The 20,373-nt window shown below is 40.0% G+C and overlaps 1 protein-coding gene across 1 annotated transcript; it reads right to left on the reverse strand.

Moving 5' to 3' along the window:
- Nucleotides 1–16,966: 16,966 nt before the first annotated feature.
- On the reverse strand, nt 16,967–19,147 carry LOC147450761 (uncharacterized). Its single transcript, XM_086520520.1, is given in 1 exon segment — nt 16,967–19,147. A coding segment is annotated over 1 exon segment (2,181 nt).
- Nucleotides 19,148–20,373: the final 1,226 nt, after the last annotated feature.

Below are 20,373 nucleotides of genomic sequence, written 5' to 3' on the forward strand. Positions count from 1 at the left end.
GGGATATGTAGACAGTAATTATGCAGGTTGTGTTGACAGTCGTAAATCAACTACAGGTTGGATTTACACATTTGCTAGTTCTGCCATTTCTTGGAGATCAGTTCTTCAAGATTGTACATCCATTTCCACTACCGAGACAGAGTATGTTGCATTGAGTGAAGCATGCAAAGAAGCTATTTGGCTTGCTCGCCTAGTGTAGGATCTTGGATTGAAGCAGTGCTTACCAGTTCTTCATTCTGATAGTCAAAGTGCTATTGCCTTAGCTAAAAATCCAGTGTTTCATTCCATAACGAAACACATTGATGTGCGTTATCACTTCAGTTGTGAATGCCTGGCAAACAAATGCATTGACTTAGTGAAAATTCCTACGTCAGAAAACACAGCAGATGCACTCACCAAGAGTCTCTCCAACCATCAGTTTCAACATTGTCGTGAGTTGATGGGCATTGGGTAAGATACAGACCTACTCATTCATTCTCTCTTTTGTCCTCTCACATTGGCCATCAAGTGGGAGATTGTTGGGTTTATGCTGGCCATGTCCGGCTGCCCATCTAACTGCTACTAACCCAAGTGTATAGTACACTTGAGCCACTCTTCAATATATCTGTACAATATAATTGGGGGCCTTAATCTTTGGCTTACCCCCTTCCATAAGTGTGTCTGTGTGCTCTTTCTCCCTGCCCACAGCTTCTCCTTCACAGATCCTGCTTCATCAACTAGGAGAGCTATACATTAGTTCTGGCCTTTGAGCTAATACTTTGTTTCTTTTTTACCCGAATCACAATTGTGAGTGGATGTATTAAATTCTTCGTAGAGAAATGTACAAATTACCCTTAAGCTCATGCCAAGCCTTGAGGGATGGCACGATTCATCAAGAAGCTACAAAGCCCCGAACAGAGGTGAGCCATTTCACATGATATTTTATTCACCATTAGCGAGTTGAGGTCATGACGACGAAAATTTCTTCATGATTTCTTATTCATCATTAGCGAGTTGAGGTCATGACGACAAAAATTTCTTCATTCCACTTATCTGACTTCTTCCCTTTTCCAATGAAAATAATCAGTTCTCTATTCTGTTGGATAATCTCAATGAAGCTAGCACCTTCTACAAAAAAATCTTCATCACAAGAGGCCAATATGGATTCTACATATGTTATTGGCTATTGCCACCCATCTTGGTTCAAGCTATTTCTTACCTCATTGCTTATTGAAGGGGGATAATGAATCAATTTTGAAAATTAAGATGTTGTAGATTCCTTGGTTTTCAATATATATAGCTGCCTGCTCTTGGGCCACTTCCATGATCTCCACTCAATTCAAACTCCTAAGCAACTAGCCCTTGTATAGAACTATCTACTCTTGGGACAATGCCATGCTTTCCACTTGAATTCAAACTTGTACGTAGGCATCAAGCAATTTTTTAGGCCTGGTACCAAAAGACTCTTGTTAATCAATGATATTTTAGTACCATTGAGGTGACATTGGGCAGCCAATTGGTCATTTTTTTCCAACTCTAGCAATTATGGTCCTAAAAATGGACCAATCATTGAAGTCCTCTATTATTGACCTTTCTAAAAATTTCTCTCTAAAATGGATCCAATAATTTTCTTCATGCTTTTCTAAGCCAAGGGGATTAGTGCGTTGTGGAGTTTTGGAAATATCTGATTCCCTCCCCCATTCAAGTGCTTTCATTGCTCTAGTCCACTTACATACCAACTTGCCCATTGTGCCACCTAATCTCATGTTGGACCGCTAAGGGGCTAATAGTTTGTCATGCATCACTAGCTCTTTCTATTGGCCACCTTGAGAAAAGAGCTTTGCCTTGTCAATCGTATCCCTTGTCATAATGTCCCATGCTTGGTCTTTCTTTGCATTTGAGACCATAAAGTTTTCACACTGGGCCTCTACATGAACAAGGTTGAGGATCCCAATACCACCTTGCTCCACTTGTCTAACAATGGACTCCCATTTTTTCCGCTATGAGGGCATCAAGTCATTGGTGTTATTTTTCCACAAGAATCTTTTCACCCATTTCAAAAATTCTTTCCAATTTCATTTGTCTATCTTCAAGAGAAAACCAGGGAAGAATATATACAAAATCATAAACAAATTAATCACTTTCACCTTGTTGGGGAAGGGAAGCAACACATGCTCCCACCTTTGCATCTTTCTCCTTACTTTGTCTAAGACCCACTATAACCTTTGCTTGTGCATGATGTTGACCCCTAGTGGGGATATAAGGTGTCAAAAAGTCATTCCTTTTGACATAATTTCTCTAGTCCAATTAGATGGACTGAATGAGTTGTATTTTGAAAATGATATCGATCTTGATATCTCAATATTCCACTTTGAGCTTGAGAATATGGAAAATAGTTAAACAATCTCTAGAGAGTTCATGATTATCTTAAGGCTAGCTTTCCATAAGACAAGGGTCATTCATGAAAAGCTGGTCATTCATGAAAAGCTTAGACACGAGTTTTTTGGTGTTAGGTAAGGTCAACCCTTGGATCCCCTCTTGTAGCACTAGATTCAAGCATGGTAACCAAGGGATGATAACTGCTAGCGAAAAACAAAGGGGCTAGTGGGTAACCCAACTTGATTGATCTTTTGATATAGAATGTGTCCACAATTTTGTTATCAAATAGGAGCATAGTTTGGATGCCAGCACCAAAAATGTGTACCCATTGACACATCTCAGGTCTAAACCGGAGTAATTTCATGACATATTCTATGAAAGGCTTTTTCCAGGTCAAGTTGAAGTAGGATACACTCTTGCTCGGTGAAAATTGCACACTGGATGTCAACCATTGCTACCATAATGTTTTCATACATTGATCTTCCTTTGATAAATCCATGTTGGTGGGGGGGTAATGGATTTTTCTAGGAGGGGAGAGAGACTAAGGGTGACAATTTTGGCAATACATTTATGTACCAACGACATCATAGTGATAGTCCATGAGTGTTCACTTGAGAGAGAAAAAAATTGCTTGAGAAGAGGTTTTATGAGGCCCCTTTTTATGCTTGAATCTAGTACTCCAACCATGGATTGGTTAGCCATTTAGTTGATTGAGGAATTCCGATCCTCCTAGAATTCCTTGAGAAACTCAATTGTCAATTTGTCTCATCCAAGGGATTTCTCCTTGTTTAGTGCTTGTAGTGAAATTGAGCATTCTTCCTTGATAAAAACATTCTCTAGTAGATTTTCTTCTTATTGTGAAACTATCTTGTTGAAATTATTGAGAATAGATATTTTGGATTCATCCACTTCAAGGGAATGTGCCTCTAATTGTTCTATGACTTGATATAAGTGACCAAACATCAGCTTAACCATTTCATGTAGGTGTTGCACTGCATTCCCTTCCCCATCTGTGAGCGAGTGGATAAAGCCCCAACTCCTCTTTACTTTGAGGAACCTACAAAAGTACATGTGGGGATTGGGGATTCCGTGCGGTGAGTGCAAGAGGGGGAAGGAGATGCAGACACATTAGAGTTGGCTTAATGGAGTAGAAAGTGAGAGTTGTATTCAACTCTCACTTTCTTTCCGTATATTCATTAGAGAGAAAAAACAAGTATGGGGTGGTTCCCATGGCCACCTGGCCTACACCCCAACAACCTCCCACTTGAAGGTCAAGGTCGCCATTACTGGAGTCAATATAGTTAGTTTATACAAAATCAGTTAAGCATCATCAGGCTTCATCCTACACCCATAAGCTCTATGTAGTTTGTAAACTTCTCCGAGGCTAGGCTCTTTATGAGAGTATCTATGGGGTTGTCGTTAGTGTTAGCCCTGACAAGCTCAATGCACTTGCTCGTCAATACATCTTGTATGACATGGTATCTGATCTCTATGTGTTTTGACTTTGAGTGAAACATCGGATTCTTTGCCAAAGCAATGGAACTCTGACTATCACAATGCAGTACTACAACATTGTGAATGCCCAAATCTCCCACTAGACAAGCTAACCATATGGCTTCCTTACTCGCATTAGACGCAACAACTTACTCTGCCTCAGCGGTAGATGAAGACATGCAGTCTTGGAGACACGATCTCTAAGAGATAGCCGCTCGCAAACATGAACACATAGCTAGATATGGATCTTTTATTACCCACACAACTAGCATAATCCACATTCGTGCAACCCACAATAGATGCATCCGTGTTTCGGAAGTGTAAACACTTGCTACATATAACCTTCAGGTATCTGAGGATTTTCTTCACTGCTTCCCAATGCTTCTTGTCAAGGTTTGACATGTACCTACTAACCACTCCCACTACATGTTCACTGTCTGGTCTTGTGGCTACCATAGCGTACATCAAACTGCCAACTACTGAAGAATATGACACTTTTTCCATTCCCTCTTTCTTAGCATCTGTCTTGGGAGAATCGGGGATTGGGGATCGAGGATCCTGTGCGGTGAGTGCAAAAGGGGGAAGGATAAAAGGGGCAAGGAGATGCAGACTCAGCACAACCGGGTTAGTGGATTAGAAAGTGAGAGTTGTAGTCAACTCTCACTTTCTCTCCCTATATTCATTAGAGAGAAAAAGTAAGTATGGGCTGGTTCCCATGGCCACCTGGCCCACACCCAACAATGAGCTTGATTGGTAGCCTCCAATTGAAGGTAAATATATCGTGTCTAACTATTTAGCTGGTGTAGATGACGGGAACCCACGGTCACACTAGCCCAAGCCATATTCTTGATGCAATTTATCTTGCTTTTTTGGGAAGCCTTGTAAATGAACATATGTATTTTTTATCTGAGAGTTGTGAGATTTTAATCCGTAATATTGGATCACGTATTCAAAGTGCAATCAGTCGACCGTTGGCCATTTTGGATACCCTAGGTATAAAGGTGAAAAGTCTTAATTTGAACGGCGTCATTATGATCATTAACTTTTGGAAACGAGGAGCTCTATGTACGACTGCCAAGAAACCACTCTCCTTAAACTTGTAATCCTTTTCTCTCATGATTTGATAATTCAAATTCAGTTTCAAGGATTGCATTGTGCTCCTTGTCTCTTTGTCTTTCATTTAAGTGTAAGCATTTCAAGTTTTGTGAGGCTTATCTTTAATTTTGAGTGCTTAATTAAATAATTGTGTTTTGAAATTTTGACCATAGGAGGATGTTATTAGACCTTAGGGTGATCTATTTATGCTGCTTTATTGTAGTTTTAATGACCTAGTACATGATAGATCGTGATTTTGGTACCTTGTATGATGGCCACAAGACTTTGTAGAGTTGTCCCCTTAGACCTAATATAGCTTCCCTTAGAGTTTCATGACAATCCAAGCTTGTTTACTCATCAAAATAGCATGATGTCCTATAGAAATGAGATACGACATATACATTTTTTTTAATCTAGGACTGGTGGTTAGCATGTTGAGTTGATGGGTTTGCCTGTTAGGTTCACTTCTGGAGGGCTGGTCACAACCTCAAATATTCTCTTTGCCCCATCTTAGTCTCATTCCTAAGTATTGACATCATTATGTTAATGCTAGATAGCTATGCTGCAAAGGTTTGTCGTCGTAGACCACTAACATTGTCACCATTGTCAAGTAATGATCCTTAGATGGTGAGCGATCTAGTGAGTTTTTGGAGCATTTTTTTCCAAATGTTTGTCATGCATTCCACTTACACTTTAGCACTAAAGTAGCTAGACATGGGTTTAGTGCTTGATAGAGTCTAGAGTCGAGGGATTGGCTAGATTTATCCTTGAAAGGCAAAGAGAGATGTGAGTGAGATGCCAAAAGGATTTCAGACATGGTAGTGCTTGATAGATTCTAGAGTCAGGGATTGGCTAGATTTATCCTTGAAAGGCAAATAGAGTTTTGAGTGAGATACCAAAAGGATTTCATATCAAATTTTATCGAGGCTTTGAGAGTATTGCTTTGTTCTCCATTATGACTTTAATTCACAATGTCTTGTTTATTTTTGTTCCAAGTTTCTATCCAGCACATAGGAGTTGGGTAAGTAGAAACCATTTCCATCAAATTGACCTGAAAAGGTTAGGGCAAAAAGAACTAAAAACCATATTTTAGCAAAAAAGGTCATAATTGTGAAATTATTGAAATTTGGTGGTAGAGACCTAAAAGCTCAATATGATAAGTTTCACAAGATTTTGTGGTGGAACCTCGGGGGGTTCACTATGTGTAAAACTACTATATCACGTGCATTCAAGACATGTTTGTAAAACCCCTTATCTGTGAATTTTGTTAAGAATATAATGTACCCTTTTCTTTTAAAATCTGTAAGTTTTTTTCAAATTTGAAAAAATAATTCCCTTATGTATATATATTTCTGTAAGTTTCAAGAACTTTAAATACCCTTCTGTTGAACTCACGTGATATGTTATTAGGTGACCTCCCCGGGGGTGGAACATGGATCGTGATCCATGTATCCCAAAGACAGATTGATGCAAAATTGAGACTGATACTTGCTGATTTCAAGGAATTGAAACCAATTTTGGGTTCAAATGGAGATCAAAATCGCACTCAAGTCAAGGAAATCGCGAAAACATTGCTAAAGCTAGTCTAATTGACCAAAATTTGGGTATTTTTAACTTTTGTGATCCAAATCCAAAAAGATTTGGGGAAAAGATTTCAAATAGTAGAGACTACAAGCTGACAAAGTTTCATGCCAAAAGGAGGTAGAACATGGATCGTGATCTATATACCTCATGAGAGATTTAGGAAGAGAATATATTGAAGAGTGAATAGCTGAGACTAATAAAAATACATGTGCAAAAAGAGTGAGAAAAGTGACCCGAAAGAGGCAAAATCAAAATATATTCAAAAATCGGTAAAAAAGACCTGAGATTTCACTTTTGACTGACACAAACTAATCCAGACTCGAAAAGATTTTGGGGATAGGCTGCAAACATTATATTTTATCAGCTCACACAAATCCCAAGTCTAGAAGTTATGGAACATGGATCGCCGTCCATGTCTCCCATCTGAGATTTTTGGTAGAGACTGCTCTAACTAGTAGTAGAGACCATTAGAGACTATACTTTGCAAAAAAAAGAGTACAAAGATAATCCAAAAAACTCATCAAAAGAGCCAAAAACACTTCAAGGTGAGAAATTGTAGTCGGACATATGGTTTGAATTTCAACTGATCTAATCAAACCAGATCATACAAAAAGCATATATCTGGTGTGAGAGTACAAGGGCAATTTGTGTTTAAAGTTTCATCCCATTCTGCCACTGAGGTACATAAATCACGATCCATGTCTTCTATCATCGATTAAGACCATAGTTGCATCATAGCTAGATCTAGTCATAGGAAGCCTAGTGGCCTTTTCAAAATTGACTTTGGACATTACTTGAGAGTTTTTCAAGCTAAAATAGGTTTTATGCCAAAATTGTGATTGCTTTGTCAATTCAAAAAGTGAGAGAGGTGTTTATTGTACAAGTTGGACATGCTAGAGCATTTAAGCTTGAAGTGATTCCAAGTCAAAATTTTGGAAGCATTTAAAGAGGTAACATGTGAGGTTTTTTTAAGAGTTATTGTTTCTTGATGAAATTGAGATGAAGTAGATTCTACCTGGTTATAATTTCTATCGTAGGAGATCAAATGAGCAACATTTCCATTGAAGAGAGTGTGAATCAAAGACCATTGACTCCCTTAGAGCCGATCAATGAGGAGATTTTATATGATACTTCATAAAAGAGATCTTATACATACCCACATGGTTGAGGAATTCAATAGAGTGAGTTTTAAAGAGGAACCAAACATGGGAGGAAGACCATCCCAACTAGCACCAACAATGAAACTATTGAACTTGAAATACCACCTCAAAAATGATCAGAGTGCAAAAAGTTACAAAGACGGTGTGGATTTCTATTGTGTGAAGTTAGAAGAGAGATCTAGTGTGTTCAAGGACCTAGTACCTGTGGACTATAGTGGTGATCAATACTTTGATGAGAATAAGGTATCTAGTTGCGCAAAATCCCTATATTATGAACAAATAGGGAATGACTAGCACAAAAGACAAAGTGGACGTAGAGCTTGAAAATAAACCGCCTAAGTTGGACATTCCAAATGAAAAACTAAGGCAAGTAAATAAAATGAAACATATCAACACGGACGACAAACCATGTGGGACTGTATAAGTACAATAATGGTGAGAAAATGCACTATTAAAAATGTGATGAGCCCTACCTAGGAGAGTTGTCAGAGCAAAAATGATTGTATGTGTTTACATACATTGAAGGCAAAGATACCCATATAATCATGCTTGATAAATAAGGGCATAGATATTTGACAATAGACAAAAGAGAACTTGAGATGTATACATACTTTAAAGACCCACTCCATCATATTATGTCTCTCCAAGCACGTTCAGACCTACTGTATCAGAGATTAGACAAAAAACGAGAAGATTGAGTCCGAATAGGATGAGAATTTCTTATTCAATGAATCAACAATTGTTTTAAGTGCCTATACTGATGGGATTCTTAGGCTCAATGGCTCCAATGACTACATATAGAGGAAGCACGTTCAGACCTACTGTATCAAAGATTAGACAAAAAACGAGAAGATTGAGTCCGAATAGGATGAGAATTTCTTATTCAATGAATCAACAATTGTTTTAAGTGCCTATACTGATGGGATTCTTAGGCTCAATGGCTCCAATGACTACATATAGAGGAAGCTAATCTTCTAGCATGATCTATACGTCTAAATCTTCAAAAACCTTGATGGAAGCAAGAGATGCTCATCTTGAGGAGAGAGCCACTGAACATACTCCAACCAGAGTTCCTAGTGGGGGTCATGAGGCTAGCGATGTCCTAGCAAGAGAACCTAGACTTGTAAGAATGACTGCCGAGACACGACAAATTCAACCATCTTAGGTAGCTAAGTGTGTTGCCAAAAAATACAATGGTCCAGGTGATCCATAGACACATGTTTCACTCTCTGATAGGTTTTTAGAGTTGAATAGGTGGACGGATTTCCACACTCACTACAAAGGATTTGTTTTAACATTGGAAGGAACAGTCTTGACATAATTCCAACCTTTGAGCAGTAGAGAATTGTCAAACATGGAGCAACTTTTGTAAGAATTTACTAAAGAACTATACAAAAGGGGAATCAAGCACAATACTATGTCCCAAATCTACACTTTCAAGCAAAAGAAGAATGAGAAAGTGAAGGAAGCTTCATTTTGCTTCAAACAATACATAGAGAGTTCTCCATTAAGGGAGCTACCACAAGATGAGAGATTATTAATTCTCTTTATAGAGAGATTGAGGAATGAGACTCTAAAAAAGGACCTTACACTTCAAAGCATGTACCACATTTGAGAAAGTCACTATGGAAGATTTGTATCTAATTGACAATCATAAGGCTTACAGAGAGATGGTGGAAGATGCAGAGAATGCTACCACTAGTGCCTCTTCTATGACAAGTGAATCCACAATGAAGAGGAACCCAATCATACTGACTGTTGATTAAATGATTGAGGAAGTGTTCAAGAGAATGAACCAAGACAATCGATCAAACCTAAATGTATGACAGCAATCAACAAGGATATGTGACACATGTGGAAGAGATCATCCCACTCCATGGTGTAATACTCAGCCTAGGCCGACAACAGTAGTCAACATGCAATGTGTCTTGAAGTGGTGTGTGATTTAGCAAAAGTGGACCAACCATGAAACAAATTAGTGCTTTTACAATAGGAATTACATGAGGAAAAGGACACATGGACCTCTGAGTGTACAAAGGCTTTGCCACCACCATCAAGATACCAGATAGACTTGAATAACATAGACAAAGGAAGGGGCAAGCCTCAACCAGTGAACCTCCCTTACCTCAAGAGAACCAAGATATTGTTGGGTACACACAATTGGTAGAAACAATTGCGAGTCAAAAAATGTCACCACCAACTTCTTGTTATGAAGAATCGAGTAAGACCTACAAGAGAGAACTTGAGAGTATTGTATATACCAATGAAGGTTACCCTTCTTGGGTAAGTAAAGATGATGCTACAGATCTATGATATGTTGCTCAACCAGCAAAGAATCATTACATGATGGATGAGAACACACTCATGTTCATAGCAAACCAAAAATTATTAACGTAGAGATTATCCTCCTAGGTAAAGATAGCCAATGAGTGTTTGTCCACACATGATTTGTGTGGATCGGACAAACCCTTGCTATCTTTGAGGGCAAAAGGATCTTAGAGACAACTCAAGCTTTAATGGAGACACAAAAACCAAGCATCTCTAGACAGAAATTTTCAATCCAAAAATCACAAAAAAGACAAAACAAATTATCAAAAGAAGCCTAAGATAGAAACATCATTGGAGAATAGGGCCCAGTGGCTAATACCACAAATGACTCTAAGTCACAAGTGATGATGCCAATTCCAGAAGTGGAAGAACCATGGCCACAAGCCTTGTGGGAAACAACACAAAATAGAAAGGATGGTAGTATGATGTTTTAGTCTAACACCTACCATTGAGATCAATATGGATCACGAGTTTTATCTTGGAGATATACAATCTCTGTACAATGATGCAAGAATAGAAGAATTCAATGAGAGTGATTTTGAAACATTGATAACCTTGTCGTCTTTCATAGGAGAACATGAAACAAAATTGGATGTCAAGGTAGTGCCTTCTTAAATAAAAGACAATTCCAAATATGATGGACACTAAAAGACTTCATGAACTAATGTCAACTCGGATGGCTATGTTGAGAGACATTGGTTATGTTGGAATAGGTCAAAGTATCCTCATGTGGAATAGAGTATGAGCACACATTTTTTCCATAATGGATTTTGGTAAGATCAACAAATTTCATGTCATTTTGAAAAGACCATTCATGCATCAAATTAAATTGGTACAAGATTTGGTCTATAACCATATCTACTTGTGACACAAAGAGATTACGACACATATTAGCAAGGAGGATCACAACTGCAAATATGTTAGTCAAACTCTTGTTGAGTATTTTGACTCAACAACAATAATCGAGAAGAAAATACATGCATGGGTACATACCAAAGAACATCTTTGGATGTGTGGAGCTTCCAATTGCAAGATCTTGGCAGGAGAAGATTGTATCCTAGGGAGACCAGTGGAAGACAAAGATTACATCCAAAAGCCATTTCCTGAGGAATTGTTTGAATCTTTGGCTGGAATCAAATATTGGCTACCCTATATGTATGTGTGAATGAAGTAACCCAACGAGATTCTATAATGAAGAGGGCCATGAAATAGCGCCCTTCCAAATGGTGAGTGTTATCTTGGAATCACAAACAGAGATCGAGGACTTGGATACATTGAAAACAGTTGAGTGAAAACGTATAGTTGATGAGCTTTTCATCAAATATTGGAGTGACAAAAGTGAGGAATAATTCCAAGAGTCATAAGATGAGGTTCTTCTTTAGATAGATTGCTAGAAGATATAGTAGACGGATGCCCACGTGGATGGACACCTAGTGAAACACCACATTTTAAATGAATTTGTACTCTCCAGCTAGTATAGCTACACTTTGTGTAGAACCAGATTCCAGAGTAGCAGATCAACTCCCTTAGTTGTAATTCTATCATGATATGTGTAAAAGCCCATGCGAGCTAGCCACTTGCCATTTAGAAATCCCCAGGTATAAAAGTCAACAACCTTAATGTGAAAGAAAGGCTTATCGTTCCTCTTTCCATGGATTTCATTCAAGTGTAAGCACTATCAGTTCTATTGTGGTTTGCAACTACGCATTAGTGAGCGTAATCTTTAAACTTGAGTGCTAAAATCACAGTTTTTTGACATTTTGACCATAGGAGAGTGCTCCTAAAGCATAGGGTTATGTTTTTGGTGGATAGTTTTGTTGTAGTTTTCAGGACTTTGATCATGATAGATTGTAGTTTTGGTACCTTGTCAAATTGCAAACAGCCATGGTAGGATAGTGCTCTTAAACCTCTTAGACCTCCGCCTAAAGTTTTGTTGCATTTTGACTTTGTTAATTTGAGTGCCAAAACGGTGTGATGACCAATAGTGGTGAGACAGAACATAGGAAAACTTCTCAATCATTTAGTGGTGGTTTGCTTGTTGAGTTGAAGCGTTTTCTTGTAGGTTCATTTCTTGAGGATTGACAATCTCCAAGAGTTTCCGTGCCCCATTCAAGTCACTTACTTCATTATTGACATTATGTTAGTGATAGATAGCTAGGCTACAAGCGTCTATGCGCAGCAACCCGCTAGTATTAGCACCGTTGCCACGGAATGATCCTTAGATGGTGTGTGACCTAGTGCTAATTTAGAGCATTCTTTTTCCAAGGATTTGTCTTTCCATTCCATTTAAACTAGGAATGAAGTAGGTAGACACGGGGTTTAATACTTCATAGAGTTTAGAAGTGGAGGACTTTCTAGATCTATTCTTGCAAGATAAAGAGAGTTGTAAGTGAGATAGCCAAAAGAATTTCATTCTTTGATTTTCTCATTGCTTTCAAAGTGTTGTTTCATTTTTCTCTACGACTTTCATTTACATTTTTTTGTTTGTGTTTGCTCCTAGTATCTTTTTTAGTACATAGGAGTAGGGTTAGTAGAAACCATCACGATCAAATTGGGCTAAAACAATCAGAGTAGAAAATGGTGAAAACCATATTTTGACAAAAAATGACCATAACTCTAAAATTCTAGAAATTTAATGGTGCAGCTAAATCAAAACCAAAAATTTGGTGACTAGGGGCATTTGTAGACTCTCTAGAAGTAATGTGGAAATTTTGACTAGAATCTGTGGGGAACATGGATTGCGATCCATTTACCTCATATGCCATTTTTTTAAAAAGTGAGCAGTGAAACCTTGTATCAGTAAGACACTACTCTGATCAAGTTTGTTTGCAATAAAAATTCAAAAATCACATTAGAATTGATTGATAGAGCAAAAATAACAAAAATAAGGATTTCAAACACAAAATCGAGCACATCTTGAGATTTAGTGATCCAAAAAAAAAAAAAGTTGGGGATTGGCATCTATAGGGTATAGGCAACTAGCTAACCATGCCAAAATGGTATCAAACATGGAGCGTGAACCATGTAGCTTTTCACGATTTGGTCCTGAGATTTGAGTAGTAGGTAGGTGATACCAATTGAAACATGGATCGTGAACCATGTAACTTTTCACCATTGGGTATTGAGATTTGAGAAGTAGGTAGGTGACACCATTTGAAACAAATTTCCCAACAAGTAGTATAGCAAAAAATTGCAAAAAGTTGGTCTCTCTCCAGGCCTATATGAGTGCAGGTGCTCTCTCTCTCTCTCTCTCTCTCTCTCTCTCACACACACACACACACACACACTCACACACACACACACACACACACACACACACACACAAATTGCTGCTTCAACTCCTGGCTACTAAGCCCCCACCTTCATGCCCACGTCGACACTTTCACTCCCCTTCTTGGTGGTACCTTTTCTGCTACCTTAAGTAGCACCGTGAAACTTCTCAAGCTTTTGCTCCTTAATGATGCTTCGGGTCCTAATTGTTGCTCCCACATCTTTTAAGAGATTTAGCACCATGCGACAGACGGGATGGGTTGCCACTTGGAAACTTGAATCTCCTCCCCCATAATAGGATACATAGATATTAAGCGATCAACCAGGGAAACTCAATACTAATATCCTCCCAGAATCCCTTGACTGTGAGTAAACAATGGAATTCTAGAAAGAGTTAAGAACCCAAAAAGCATTGAGCAGAGCGACTCTCTCAAATGGAAAAAGTGAGCAAAGAATAGGCCAAGATTTTGCAAGCATCATAATGGAGATGAGCATCTAAGTAGAGATCCCAATAGCTCTCTCTCTCTCTCTCTCTCTCTCTCTCTCTCTCTCTCTCAACGATCATCTTGGAAGAAATCATCTATGTGTGTGAAGGGCAATGCCAAGAATCCAAGCCATCGACTGCAAAAGGTGTCATAACAGCCACGTGCAAGGCGGTTGTTCAACACATATGCACCCAAGGCACTCCATCTTCGATGCTGCATGGGTTGGACCTGGTCACACTCTCTTCCTTGTAGCAACCTTATCTTTTATTTCATGAGAGTTCTAGCATCACAATTTGTACAATTGCACCTAGCTTAATGAACTGTCTCCCCCCTCATTGGTGTGGTTGAAAGCACTTGATTGTTCATCTCAATGCCTTCAATTTTGGCTATTCATGCGCACCATGCACACACGCAGAGAGAGAGAGAGAGAGAGAGAGAGAGAGAGAGAGAGGGGGGGGGGCTAGGGGGGTTGTTATTTGGCAACAACTGGTCCTTGTTGTCATCATCCTTGTAACTTCTTGGGCTACTCAAAAAAGTTGAGCGCTCTCTCTCTCTCTCTCTCTCTCTCTCTCTCTCTCTACGCCACAATCGTGCAGCTTTAAAATTAAAAAATGTCGACTTGGAGTGAGAGGAAAAGGAAAAAGTCCACTAAATTCTAGAACAAAATATTGTAACAAATGGTTGAGAAAATGTTTTTTCATTTCTAGAACAATACGTGGGATGCATCCATATCCCTCATGTATGTACACAACAAAGAGACAGAAAAAATGTTTGTAAAATTCATTTTCTTTGTTGTATGTAAAGTATTAATTGACTATGAATGAAATTGGTAATAGTAATAAAACAACGGAGATTCTGATGAAGTCGAGAACTTGTGAAAGGAGACCATACCATTCGAGCTTGAGTGTGAAGGAGGGAGTGGCGATGGTGATGGATCAGGGGGTATGGAGGCGGTGATGATGCTCTGAAGAAGAAGTAAACCTCATAGCGGTAGAAGCAACTTGCAAGTAACAGTTGGGCACCTAGATTGGAACCACAGATTATGTGAGGTGGGTATTGCAATAGGCATTGCGAGCATTATGTTTGTAGCCCATGCATTGGGCCAACGCGTCATGCGAAGTGTGGTGGCAGTCACAAACCTGCCCTGTAAGCTATGAGGAGCGTGTGAGGGAGCGAGGGTGGTCACATTCTCCATCATGCTGGCCACAGACGCATATTGACCGACCCACAATTGAGACACACACACACACACACACACACACACACACAGAGAGAGAGAGAGAGAGAGAGAGAGAGAGAGAGGTAGATTACGTGGAAACTATCATTGCCCTCGTCCTCACACCGTCTTGGGCTAGTCGGGAAAGAGACTTGCAAAGTCAGTGAGCTGCATATCTCAAGGATCGGGCACTGACCTGTGTGTGTGTGTGTGTGTGTGTGTGTGTGTGTGTGTTTCCTCTTCGGATGCCCGTTTGCCTCCAGTCCCTATTTGTTCACCTTCCATCCCCTCCAAGCTCTGGTCGGGCGTCGTTGGTTGTTCACCTCCCATAGGTTCGCCTCCAAGCTTCGCGAGACGAGATGGCTTCCTGGCAGCTCAGGTCACGTCCATGCTCAACGTAACGCCTCCCACTTATACCCACCTCTAGCTACATGGAGTGCCTAAATACGACCTCCCATAAGAGAGTAGAAAGATATAGTGCTTTTGGAAATACATGACATATGGTGTACATATCCACCAAAGCATTGCCAAGAGAACATTTTTTTAGCAGAGATATGTCATCGAGAATTACTTCTTGTCTGCATTGTCATAACTGCTCAAGCAAGAAGCTCCTTCTCTCTCTCGCTCTCTCTCTCTCTCTTCATTTGCATGTGCATGTTGGCCTCCCACCTCCTAGCCAAGCAGAATTTTGGGTCCTCAGACGGCTTCCACACCCACACGTACACACACTATAGGTCAACTCTGCACGCCCTGCCCTTGATTAGTTGTGGTTGATGGCGCATAGCTGCAGTCCGCACAAAGAGATCAGTTGAGAGAGTCTTGCTCATGGGTGCAACTGCCAAACTAATTGAGTCGGATTAGTTGAAAGTTCTGGTGTAGTTGTAACTTGTGACTGTGCCAACTTCTTGTGGGTATAAAACTAAACTCACACGAAATCTTGAGTTGCAGTTCTCTGTGGCTACCTCCCATCAAAAGATCCCCTCCTTGCATGCTCCATTACCGTCCACCCCCTTTCTCGTCTTGCTAGCATGCAGTTCTTTCCCAAGAGAAACACCACTGTGATTCAATTCTTTTCTTGCAAAAAAAGAAACCCTCCTACTTTCAGTTATCCCCTTCCAAAAAAAAAGGCCTACCTATTTCTTGCTACACAGAAACAGGCTTCACTTGCCCACGTAATGCAAATTGTTTCCTTCGTCTGATTGTGGAGACAAGAGTCTCTCTCTCTCTCTCTCTCTCTCTCTCTCTCTCTCTCTCTGCGACGACTTGCCGTGGTGCAAGAAACTATGGTGATTGAGCGAAAAGGCCAACTTGCAGGTAAATTTCGTGTGATATTGTAGCAACTCTCTCTCTCTCTCTCTCTCTCTCTCTCTCTCTCTCGCGGCGACGACTTGCCGTGGTGCAAGAAACTATGGTGATTGAGCGAAAAGGCCACCTTGCAGGTAAATTTCGTGTGATATTGTAGCAACTCTCTCTCTCTCTCTCTCTCTCTCTCTCTCTCTATAGCATGCTCTCTTATCCCCACACCCCACTTGGACCATGCACTCAACTGACTATCTGCTTTCCGCATGAGTCCTAGCCATTGCGAGCGTTAGGATTTGCTAAGCACTCCTTATTTGCAATGGACAACCTCATTTTACGATTGACATTCCGCATGGCATGGCAAATTTTCAAAAGGCCATTCCAAAGCCTCTTTGAGACACAAGCCACCATTCCAAAAAGTTTGCTCGAGAGAAAAATTTTCATGACAATTATACTCTAGGGTTAATTGCAAAAGATCTAACTAGTAAAAGAAAAATTAAAATTTGACAAGACTTGATTAGATATGGCGTCATTGGTCAAGTAATCCACATGTGACCCAAAAATTGAAAACATAAAGCTAAAGGAAAGCGCTTGAACAGCCTTGACAACAACATGTCAGTGAGCAAACCATAATCTCACAACGAGAAAGCCCAATAAAAAGATACATCATCTTCACATCATGTTGTCTTTACATCTCCACTCCTCCTATTCTTCATGCCCTTCCAAGCCTCAAAGCATTCATCCCATAAGACATTTTCTGGATTCGCTACCTTGGGAGTATTCATGCCAACAGACATCGCCAAATTAAGCGTATCAAGCGACAATTGATTACGAAACTTGCTCTTGATCTTGTTCATCTTTGAAAATCCCCGTTCACAAGCTACACTTGAAAGAGGAAGCACTAACAAAGCTTTCCAAAGCTTCATAGTCCAAGGAAAAGAATTCTCCCATTCTACATGATTACATGTATCCAACCAAGCTGTATACATATCCTTGCCTTTAAAGCAGTTTCGCATTCTGGTAATAAAAGATACGCGTTCTCCTTTGCACTCTTGGCTATTGAGCAATGAACTTTGACCTTCCCCAAAGTGTTTGCATAAAACTTCCAGCCATTGTTGTGATATTACATTTACCTTTGCCAAGTCACTATCATAATCTTTGGGTGAGAAGTACTTTGAAGCTTGAAAAATGTCAAAGTAAGATTTTAAGCGATCACACAAAGATTGAATTATGCTTCTCACATAGCTTTGACACAAATACATCATGTAAATCATTGCACTATCATATGTTTCCTGCGGATTTGCTACATCTCCTTCATACATGGGACCTAAGTGCAAGTAATGAGAGTGTACTACTTCCTTCTCATCCTTGTACATCATTACCCCCATTTGTGCATGTATTGTTTTTATGAAGCTTTCAGTGTGTCTTGTTCCACTTGCAAAATTAGGACCCAAGAGCAATAAACGAAAGGTCTCCATAACGGACGTAATATGGTCTCCAATGCTACATATGTCAACATGAGCCTCTTGAAACTTGCAATTCAAGATATTCAACTCTCCAAGTACATCGGCAAAAAAGTGAAGAAGAAATTGCACCTTGTAATTAGTGAGTGATGCATATAAAGAGGCATCCGCACTCCTCATTACATTCAAGTACGCAGACATCAGTCGCATAACCTTAATCAAGACCTCACCCTTTGAGAGCCATCTTACATCATGCATCTTTTGGGGTCTCAATTTTCCCCTTCTACCAATTCCAAAAGCTTTCACCACATCCGCAAGAAAAACATGTCTCTTGGCAGACCTTGAAGTCCATCCATAAAGCTTTCTTGCAATTTTGTCAGTGTACTTGAACTCTTTATGCTTACTAAAAACATCATTGGATGCAAGAGCTTCTCTATGAGCTATGCAATGAAAGCTTACAAGATGGGGAACCACTCGTTTAAGCCTTGTCACTACCCCTACATGTGAACCTGTCATGACAGTTGCACCATCTGTTGCAATGCCAACCATCTTGGCTATAGCTACATTTTGGCTCTTAAAAAACTCAATCAAAACATCATAAAGAGCTTCTGCAGTGGCATCCCGAGGCTCCAAAAGCTTCACAAACTTTGTACATACGGCCCCATTGCCAGCATCTTCAATGTATGTGACATAGAGAATCATATATTGCTTGACACTAATGTCCGTACTCTCATCCACTTGAATGGAGAAATATGGACTACTCTTTACATCCCGCATCAGTCTCTCAAAGTATACATGCTGAATCGCCTTGCCAAACTCTTTGCCTGCATCTTTCCCAGTGTAAGATGAATACTCATTGGTAAGTGGCATATTTAGAGTTCTCATAAATCTTTGAAAACTGCATAAATTAGGATACTCCTCAAGAGGCAAGAACATTTTCATTACATATCAGCTTGTTTACATACATGACAAAATGCGTTCTTTTTTGCTATCTGTCATAATAGCAACATGCTTTTCAATGGGTAAAGTGATTCTTCGCTCATACTCTAACCACAAAAGCTTTGCATCATGATGCTCGTCAGAGTCTTCATGCACTTGAAGAGCAGGTTTTTGCAATGAGTGAGCCCCTTCCGGCTTTGCATAAACATTTTTCCTATAAGCGAACATACACCACTTACACTTGACTCGTTCATTACCATCTTTGTCGATGATACAATAAGCCCATGGATGAGCTATTTTCCAGCTCTCTAGACACACTCGACGGTGTTTCTTATTTTTTGCTTCCTCCTTTTGAAGTGTCTCCTCTTCGGTCTCCTTAGGCAAAGCGTGCAAACCAATAGACTCATAAAGAGTCCTTTGATTTTTTCTTTTCTTAGGACGCCCTAGAGCAGCCATAACTTGACTCTAGCTGCTAAAGAATCAAGATAACAAAATAAAACATACTAAGTATAGCTCAGTTTGCAATTCAAAGACAAAATCGAGGACACAAAACAATTTGAAAGCAAAACAAATACTGTATCTATACCATTCCAAAGACTCTTTGAAACACAATACCGAAGAAAAAAGATAAATATTGCACCTGCGCAGTGCGGTCGCGGGTTGACCTCACGATGACAGTCCCTTCTTTTCAATCTCTTGCCCCAATCTCTTCGTCAAATAATGCACCACGCGTGACGCAAGTCCCTTTTTTTCAAGTTTCTGTAGATTGTTCACAGAAAACAGTTTTGGTCAGACTCTCTCTGTACCAAGGTGAACAGTGAACAATGAACATTTCATTATTCATAGGCTATAGCTTTCAAAAACTGAAAATAAACGATGGCCCATGGGCATTGGGCACTTGCCAGGTGACTCAAGTGACTCGGTGAGTTCTGCAGACGACGGCCCACAGTGAGGGCGCAAGTGGGATAGGGAGAAAGACACAAGAGGGGCCCAGGGCGCAATGTGTTCTGCTGCGAGCAAGGTTCTGCTGCGAGCTTCTACAGCTTGCATCAGGAAGGTAGGCACTGGGCGGCAAGTCAGGACTCGGACACGGACCCAGGAGCAGCTGCGCAGTGCATTTTTGAACCAGCCAGCTGCGCAGACTGCAGTGCGTTTTTCTGAGTTTCGAACCAGGCAGCTGCGCAGGCGTTTTGTTCGAACCAGGCGAAGGCCACTACTGTGTAGCCAGCATTACATTATCCTTCATATTTTAATGTGTGTAAAACTTGTAGTTGTAAGCAAGTTTTAAATTGATGTCCGGACTCCCTAGTCCGTAGCCTTGGCACTTGCCTCTAAATTGATTTTCCCTCTACCAATTTCCAAGTTTAGTCCCCATTTTGGCCCCAAGGGCCAAGTCCCATTGAGCTTTAGCCTTCGCCCTTGAGTCTTGACTCTTTTAGGATGAGCATTGGAGCAGTGTCACACCAGTGACTCGTGAGCTTTAGCCTTAAAATTTGAAGTCTGTAATGTCTTTTATAACTATTTAACATATCAAATTTATATCTCTCTCTCTCTCTCTCTCTCTCTCTCTCTCTCTCTCTCTCTCTCTCTCTCTCTCTCTCATTCGTTCCTTGTGCCACGAATCGTGACTGAAAGATTAGTTGTCAAAACTGAGCTCTTTCTCTTGTTCTGACACAGACCTA

The sequence above is a fragment of the Adiantum capillus-veneris genome, chromosome 9 (assembly GCF_014529385.1).
Source record: "Adiantum capillus-veneris isolate H3 chromosome 9, ASM1452938v2, whole genome shotgun sequence".
NCBI classification, from domain to species: Eukaryota; Viridiplantae; Streptophyta; class Polypodiopsida; order Polypodiales; family Pteridaceae; genus Adiantum; species Adiantum capillus-veneris.